This window comes from Takifugu flavidus, chromosome 7 (assembly GCF_003711565.1).
Source record: "Takifugu flavidus isolate HTHZ2018 chromosome 7, ASM371156v2, whole genome shotgun sequence".
Classification (NCBI taxonomy): Eukaryota; Metazoa; Chordata; class Actinopteri; order Tetraodontiformes; family Tetraodontidae; genus Takifugu; species Takifugu flavidus.
This window is the reverse complement of record NC_079526.1, coordinates 16,519,678-16,528,335: the sequence shown is the minus strand read 5'-3', so window position 1 is coordinate 16,528,335 and position 8,658 is coordinate 16,519,678. Positions and strand designations below refer to the sequence as shown.

The 8,658-nt window shown below is 56.3% G+C and overlaps 1 protein-coding gene across 12 annotated transcripts; it reads left to right on the top strand.

Moving 5' to 3' along the window:
- The first annotated feature begins 2,889 nt into the window (after nucleotides 1–2,889).
- On the top strand, nucleotides 2,890–7,315 carry LOC130528973 (NAD-dependent protein deacylase sirtuin-5, mitochondrial-like). Of its 12 annotated transcripts, none has more exons than XM_057038831.1 (9): nucleotides 2,891–3,039; nucleotides 3,359–3,456; nucleotides 3,596–3,729; nucleotides 4,078–4,307; nucleotides 4,565–4,648; nucleotides 5,932–5,985; nucleotides 6,144–6,267; nucleotides 6,942–7,057; nucleotides 7,120–7,315. In XM_057038831.1, the coding sequence occupies exons 2-9, from the start codon at nucleotides 3,369–3,371 to the stop codon at nucleotides 7,193–7,195; spliced, it is 906 nt and encodes a 301-aa protein (XP_056894811.1). In that variant the 5' UTR covers nucleotides 2,891–3,039; nucleotides 3,359–3,368; the 3' UTR covers nucleotides 7,196–7,315. The 12 variants fall into 12 exon arrangements, with proteins under 12 accessions (XP_056894817.1, XP_056894811.1, XP_056894819.1 ...); XM_057038826.1 differs by having other exon boundaries at nucleotides 2,947–3,245; nucleotides 3,557–3,729; XM_057038829.1 differs by having other exon boundaries at nucleotides 2,948–3,118; nucleotides 3,557–3,729; nucleotides 4,078–4,303; nucleotides 4,561–4,648.
- The last annotated feature ends 1,343 nt before the right edge of the window (nucleotides 7,316–8,658 follow it).

Genomic DNA, 8,658 nt, shown 5'->3' with positions numbered 1-8,658 from the left:
AGGGGGACACAGGAGGAGGACGAGACAGAGGGGATGGAGAGAGGAGAAGGGGGACACAGGAGGGACGAGACAGAGGGGATGGAGAGAGGAGAAGGGGACACAGGAGGGATGAGACAGAGGGGATGGAGAGAGGAGAAGGGGACACAGGAGGGACGAGACAGAGGGGATGGAGAGAGGAGAAGGGGACACAGGAGGGACGAGACAGAGGGGATGGAGAGAGGAGAAGGGGGACACAGGAGGGACGAGACAGAGGGGATGGAGAGAGGAGAAGGGGACACAGGAGGGACGAGACAGAGGGGATGGAGAGAGGAGAAGGGGACACAGGAGGGACGAGACAGAGGGGATGGAGAGAGGAGAAGGGGGACACAGGAGGGACGAGATAGAGGGGATGGGGAGAGGAGAAGGGGACACAGGAGGAGGAATGAGACAGAGGGGATGGAGAGAGGAGAAGGGGGACCAGGAGGGACGAGATAGAGGGGATGGGGAGAGGAGAAGGGGACACAGGAGGGACGAGACAGAGGGGATGGAGAGAGGAGAAGGGGACACAGGAGGGACGAGATAGAGGGGATGGGGAGAGGAGAAGGGGGACACAGGAGGACGAGACAGAGGGGATGGAGAGAGGAGAAGGGGACACAGGAGGGACGAGACAGAGGGGATGGGGAGAGGAGAAGGGGGACACAGGAGGGACGAGACAGAGGGGATGGAGAGAGGAGAAGGGGGACACAGGAGGAGGAATGAGACAGAGGGGAGGAGAGAGAGAAGGGGGACACAGGAGGGACGAGACAGAGGGGATGGAGAGAGGAGAAGGGGACACAGGAGGGACGAGACAGAGGGGATGGAGAGGAGAAGGGGGACACAGGAGGGACGAGACAGAGGGGATGGGGAGAGGAGAAGGGGACACAGGAGGGACGAGACAGAGGGGATGGAGAGAGGAGAAGGGGGACACAGGAGGGACGAGACAGAGGGGATGGAGAGAGGAGAAGGGGACACAGGAGGGACGAGACAGAGGGGATGGAGAGAGGAGAAGGGGACACAGGAGGGACGAGACAGAGGGGATGGAGAGAGGAGAAGGGGACACAGGAGGGACGAGACAGAGGGGATGGAGAGAGGAGAAGGGGGACACAGGAGGAGGGACGAGACAGAGGGGATGGAGAGAGGAGAAGGGGACACAGGAGGGACGAGACAGAGGGGATGGAGAGAGGAGAAGGGGGACACAGGAGGAGGAATGAGACAGAGGGGATGGAGAGAGGAGAAGGGGACACAGGAGGGACGAGACAGAGGGGATGGAGAGAGGAGAGGGGGACACAGGAGGGACAGACAGAGGGGATGGAGAGAGGAGAAGGGGGACACAGGAGGGACGAGACAGAGGGGATGGGGAGAGGAGAAGGGGGACACAGGAGGGACGAGACAGAGGGGATGGAGAGAGAGAAGGGGGACACAGGAGGGACGAGACAGAGGGGATGGAGAGAGGAGAAGGGGACACAGGAGGGACGAGACAGAGGGGATGGGGAGAGGAGAAGGGGACACAGGAGGGACGAGACAGAGGGGATGGGGAGAGGAGAAGGGGGACACAGGAGGAGGAATGAGACAGAGGGGATGGAGAGAGGAGAAGGGGACACAGGAGGGACGAGACAGAGGGGATGGAGAGAGGAGAAGGGGACACAGAGGGACGAGACAGAGGGGATGGAGAGAGGAGAAGGGGGACACAGGAGGGACGAGACAGAGGGGATGAGAGAGGAGAAGGGGGACACAGGAGGGACGAGACAGAGGGGATGGAGAGAGGAGAAGGGGGACACAGGAGGGACGAGACAGAGGATGGAGAGAGGAGAAGGGGGACACAGGAGGGACGAGACAGAGGGGATGGGGAGAGGAGAGGGGGACACAGGAGGGACGAGACAGAGGGGATGGGGAGAGGAGAAGGGGGACACAGGAGGGACGAGACAGAGGGGATGGAGAGAGGAGAAGGGGGACACAGGAGGAGGTGAAAGAACGGACTTCTCACCTAACTCACTGCTCAGTCAATGACAGAAGATGAAAAATCGATTCCTTAATAAACATAAGCTGAGCAGCTGATCTTCTGGTTTAACTAACTAACTGTTTCACAAACGTCATAAAAACAAGCAAGTACTTTTCACCGATGTTCCAAATTACAATTATAAAACATGCAACACTGACTAGATATAATTTCATTTGCTCAATAAATATTCTAATATTTAGGTGGAAAAAAACCCTAACCGAACCCTAAACCCTAACCTAACCTTAACCTAACCCTAACCTAACCTAACCCTGACCTAACCTTAACCTTAACCGAACCCTAACCTAACCGAACCCTAACCTAACCCTAACCTTAACCGAACCCTAAACCCTAACCTAACCTTAACCTAACCCTAACCTTAACCGAACCCTGACCTAACCTTAACCGAACCCTAACCCTAACTGTAACCTAAGCCTGACCCTAACCCTAACCGAACTCTGACCCTAACCTAACCCTAAACTCTAACCCCAACCCCTAACCTAACCCTAACCTAACCCCAACCCCTAACCTAACCTAACCCTAACCTAACCCCAACCCCTAACCCTAACCTAACCCCAACCCCTAACCTAACCCTAAGCTAACCTAACCCTAACCCATTTCACAATTTGATTGAAATACTTAAAAACGCAAGCTGTGATGTTTTCTTGATTTCTGTCTCTTTGCCAATGCTGCCCTCTAGTGGACAAGTCAAAAGAAAACGTCGTCGCAAATGTGAGCGTTCGAAAATAGGATAAATAAGAATTTGGTGTATTGAACAATAAATAAAAATGTATCTTTGAAAAATAGATTGATTGGAGCTGGTTCTTTGGGCGGAGCAAATTCACTCCGCATATTTAAATAAAGGCTGTTCCTCAGACAGACCGCACGGCTGCAGCAACTGGACGCGGGACACCAACTACTTCCTGTTTCCGCCAGCTGACGTCCCTACTTCCTGTCTGGCAGGTGGCGTTAGCGTCAGCAAAACTTACACCCAACAAGATTCCCCGAGTTTTTCCTGAAATCAAGTAAAGGACAACTCCGAGCGTGTTACAGCCCATAACCTCAAACAGGGTTTACTTGGGTACCGTCGGCAGCTCGTAGAAGGTTAAGTGGGGTTTCAGTCCTGTCGAGGCTAGTTAAGCTACGTTAGCAGTAGCTGGCATTCATGTAGAAACACCGCATTATTAAACGGTGGAATAAATGAGAGTTCTACCTGTACGTTTTTGTTTTGGTAAATGCTAAATGCTGTTTTTTATAGTTGTAAATGGATTTGTCACATATTGGTTTGTGTTTGCGTAGCTCTGATACCCGCAGGAGTGATCCGTGTCATATTTCCCTCCATAGGTCAAACCTGATGCTTGTCCGTCAGCTCACCTGCAGAACATCTCTCCTGAATATGAACAGAGCCCGGGTTTGCCCCAACATGGCCAGGCCCAGTTCAGGTTTGCTGAAGCTTTGTCACATGTTCTGGGGTTTAAATAAAAAGGTTTAAAAGGGTTTGTTGCTTGTAAAAGCTGAAGCACGCCGCTGGTTTCTTCCCAGTAAATGTGCTTGGTGCTTCCGGCCACATCTTTTCCTCAGATATGGCAGAATTTCGGCAGAGCTTTTCCACGGCTCAGAGCATCGTCATCATCACTGGTGCAGGAGTGAGTGCTGAGAGTGGCGTCCCCACCTTCAGAGGAGCTGGAGGCTACTGGAGGAAATGGCAAGCACAGGTCCTCCTCCTCATCCTCGTCACCGTACCCATCAGAACATTCATTAGCCTGTTTGTAACTGGAGAACATGAGTTGAAGCGGATGAGAGAAGGCTTTGAATGAAGGTCTGCTGGAAGCTCGAATAACTGGTGAAACATCTGAACATGTCGCCAGTTTCAAACTTACTCACACAAAGGGACCAAATGTTAACAGACCAAAATAGTTCCGGCTCAGACTGACGTTCCTAATCCTGCTGGAATTTCATGGGATGTCTGAAGTAAATGCAGCAGCATTTAGTCACAAGCCCAACGGAGTTCATATCCAGCTGCTAGAACTTTGGTCTTCTAGGTTTTATTTTCTGTCCTCCAGAGTCTCGCCACTCCAGAGGCCTTCTCCAGGAATCCCTCCCGTGTTTGGGAGTTTTACCACTACCGGCGCGAGGTCATGCTCACCAAACGCCCCAACCCCGCCCACCTGGCCATCGCTGCCTGTGAGGAGCGCTTAGGCAAACAGGGACGCAAGGTCACGGTCATCACTCAGAACATCGATGAGCTCCACCGCCGTGCCGGATCCCGGAATGTTCTGCAGATCCACGGCAAGTAGAAACCTGTGGTTGCCCAGCAGCACTGAGGCAGAGCGGCGGCGTCGGGCCCGTTCGGGCCGGCTGGTGCCGCCTGTGGCCTAAGCATCCTTCAGAGTTCCCTCCCAAGCTGAAAACCATCAGATAGCAATGGCATCACTCACACCTGCACACTGACCATTTAAAATGCTGTCGGCACAAACATAAAGGTGGGAAAGGTGCGTGTCTCCTGTAGCGCTCATCCTGGACCTCTGTCCCTGTGGCCCAACCAGGAAGCCTGTTCCAGACCCGCTGCCTGACCTGCGCTCACCAAGAGGACAACTACCAGAGTCCCATCTGTGGCGCCCTGCAGGGCAAAGGGTGAGAGGCCGGGGGGGTGAGAGGCCGGGGGGGTGAGAGGCCGGGGGGATGAGAGACCAGGGGGATGAGAGACCGGGGGGATGAGAGACCGGGGGGATGGTGATGAGAGACCAGGGGGATGGGAGACCAGGGGGGTGAGAGGCCGGGGGGATGAGAGACCGGGGGGATGGGAGACCGGGGGGTGAGAGACCAGGGGGATGGGAGACCAGGGGGATGGTGATGATAGACCAGGGGGATGGGAGACCAGGGGGATGAGAGACCAGGGGGATGGGAGACCAGGGGGATGAGAGACCAGGGGGATGGTGATGAGAGACCAGGGGGATGAGAGACCAGGGGGATGGGAGACGGGGGGATGGGAGACCAGGGGGATGAGAGACCAGGGGGATGAGAGACCGGGGGGTGAGAGGCCGGGGGGATGAGAAACCAGGGGGATGAGAGACCAGGGGGATGGGGAGACCGGGGGGTGAGAGGCCGGGGGGATGAGAGACCGGGGGGATGGGAGACCGGGGGGATGAGAGACCAGGGGGATGAGAGACCAGGGGGATGGGAGACCAGGGGGATGGGAGACCAGGGGGATGGAGACCGGGGGGATGGGAGACCGGGGGGATGGTGATGAGAGACCAGGGGGATGAGAGACCAGGGGGATGGTGATGAGAGACCAGGGGGATGAGAGACCAGGGGGATGGTGATGAGAGACCGGGGGGATGAGAGACCAGGGGGATGGGAGACCGGGGGATGAGAGACCGGGGGGATGGGAGACCGGGGGGATGGGAGACCAGGGGGATGGGAGACCGGGGGGATGAGAGACCGGGGGGTGAGAGGCCGGGGGGATGGGAGACGTGATGATGAGGATGATGATGGTGACGACGTGAGGAGGATGATGATGGTGACGTGAGGATGATGATGGTGATGATGGTGACGTGAGGATGATGATGGTGATGATGATGATGGTGACGTGAGGATGATGATGGTGACGATGGTGACGTGAGGATGATGAGGATGAGGTTTCTGGGCGGGTGGGATCGGGTGGGATCCCTGCTGACAGCAGAGGTGTGGGCAGACGGGAATGTTGATCACCTGAGGTGAACAAGGATCTTGTGATCTGCTGGATCCTCACGAGTCTCCTGATGGAGCAGTGAAGGCTGATGAAGCTGCTGGGTCACATCTGATCAGGTTGTGGATTCAAAGCCTTCAAAGCATTTGAAGCTCATTTTAAAACAGTTCCTGAGGAACCTTTCACACAGGTTATGAAGCTCCACGTCCTGATTCACTATCTGCTGCAGAGCTCCAGACCCAGACACAGAAGAGGCTCCGATACCTGTGGAGCAGCTGCCCAGGTGAGACTCTGCTGGTCCAGGTGACATGGATTTATCTGATAGAGAGAGTGTGTGTGTGTGTGTGTGTGTGTGTGTGTGTGTGGTGTGTGTGTGTGTGTGTGGTGTGTGTGTGTGTGTGTGTGTGTGTGTGTGTGTGTGTGTGTGTGTGTGTCTCGCAGGTGTGATCAAAGCGGCTGTCGAGGCCTCCTGAGACCAGCTGTGGTTTGGTTTGGAGAAGCTCTGGACTCTGACGTCCTCGCTCGTGCAGAGAAAGAGTTGGACAGCTGTGACCTCTGCCTCGTGGTGTGTGTCTCCCTCTGTGTCCCTCTGTCTCCCTCTGTGTCCCTCTCTCTCTGTCCCTCTGTCTCTGTGTCTCTCTGTGTCCCTCTGTCTCCCTCTGTCTCTCTGTCTCTCTGTCTCTCTCTGTCTCTCTCTCCTCTGTCTCTCTCTGTCCCTCTGTCCCTCTGTCTCCCTCTGTCTCTCTCTCTCTCTGTCTCTCTCTCTGTCTCTCTCTCTCTCTGTCCCTCTCTCCCTCTGTCTCCCTCTGTCTCTCTCTCCCTCTGTCTCTCTCTGTCTCTCTCTGTCTCTCTCTCCCTCTGTCCCTCTGTCCTCTGTCTCTCTGTCCCTCTGTCTCTCTCTCTCCCTCTGTCTCTCTCTGTCCCTCTGTCTCTCTCTCCCTCTGTCTCCCTCTGTCCCTCTGTCTCTCTCTCCCTCTGTCTCTCTCTGTCCCTCTGTCTCTCTCTCCCTCTGTCCCTCTGTCTCTCTCTCCCTCTGTCCCTCTGTCCCTCTGTCTCTCTGTCCCTCTGTCTCACCCTAACCCTCCTGGGTACCTCTTTACCCATGTGCTCCTTACTGGTTTGTTTCCATCCCACCCACAGGCCCCGCCCACAGGCCCCGCCCCCTGCCCAGACCCCGCCCCTCCGTGCTGCTGTGCTCATCAGCCCTGTGTGTTGTGTGTGTGCTCCTCTGCTCTGTAGGTTGGTACTTCATCAGTCGTGTATCCGGCAGCCATGTTTGCGCCCCAGGTGGCGTCCAGAGGCGTTCCTGTGGCTGAATTCAACCTGGAGGACACACCTGCCACCAGGCGCTTCAGGTGGGCTCCAGTCTGCTTCCTTTCACTGAGGCTCAATCACTTCCTGTCTTCGTCTGCTTCAGGTTCCACTTCCTGGGCCCCTGTGGGACCACGCTGCCCGCTGCCCTGGCTCGCCACCCCACCGAGCCCGACTGTTGACCGCTGGCGCCCCAGCAGGAGACTGAACACATGTTCTTCACATGTTCATCTTCACATGTCAACCCGCTCGCTTCATTTATCTCAAAAGGGGCTTCGTTAATAAAAGTGGAAGATATTGGCTGTAATTTGCATATGACGCGGTAGGGGGCGTGGTTTAGCTGCTCGTCTGTACAGCCTTGGTGTGTGTGTGTGTGTGTGTGTGTGGTGTGTGTGTGTGTGTTGTGTGTGTGTGTGTGTGTGTGTGTGTGTGTACGTTTCAAGGTGCACATTTCTGTTGATGAATCTAAAAAATATCTTCATCCTTTATGTAATAGAAGGTGGAGGGAAATGTCTCTAAATGCACATTAAAGGTCTCTGTGGGTCCTAATAAAGTGAAGTGAGAGTTGAGGCTCTTCGTCCCTCCAGCTCCTCCTCCTCACCTGTCCGCGGTCCTCACCTGTCCGCTGTCCTCACGTGTCCGCTGTCCTCACGTGTCTGCTGTCCTCACCTGTCCGCGGTCCTCACCTGTCCGCGGTCCTCACCTGTCCGCGGTCCTCACCTGTCCGCTGTCCTCACCTGTCCGCGGTCCTCACCTGTCCGCTGTCCTCACGTGTCCGCTGTCCTCACCTGTCCGCGGTCCTCACCTGTCCGCGGTCCTCACCTGTCCGCGGTCCTCACCTGTCCGCTGTCCTCACCTGTCCGCTGTCCTCACCTGTCTCCTCCAATCACCTGTTCCAGTGAACCAGAGCTCTGCTGCCCCCTAGCGGTGTGGAGGTGCTTCCTGCCTGTGGTGGCGTTGGGGTGATCGTTCCTGACCCTCCCTGGGCTGGACCTTTCTCTGTCATGCTAGCGCCGACCCCCCCCCCCCCCAGCTGATCTCCACATCTGGACCTTTCTCTGTCATGCTAACGCCGACCCCCCCCCCCCCCAGCTGATCTCCACATCTGGACCTTTCTGTCATGCTAGCGCCCCCCCCCCACGCCCAGCTGATCTCCACATCTGGACCTTTCTGTCATGCTAGCGCCCCCCCCAGCTGATCTCCACATCTGGACCTTTCTGTCATGCTAGCGCGCCCCCCCCCCAGCTGATCTCCACATCTGGACCTTTCTGTCATGCTAGCGCCCCCCCCAGCTGATCTAACCCTAACCCTAGTGCCCCCCCCCCAGCTGATCTAACCCTAACCCTAGTGCCCCCCCCCCAGCTGATCTCCACATCTGGACCTTTCTGTCATGCTAGCGCCCCCCCCAGCTGATCTCCACATCTGGACCTTTCTGTCATGCTAGCGCGCCCCCCCCCCCAGCTGATCTAACCCTAACCCTAGCGCCCCCCCCAGCTGATCTAACCCTAACCCTAGTGCCCCCCCCCCAGGCTGATCTAACCCCAGCGCCTCCATCACCTCCCACTGTCCCTCGTGACTCTGCTCCCAAAATAACAGCTCTCTGCAGGTCATTCACGAGGTCCCCCCGTGTGGTTCTGGGATTTTT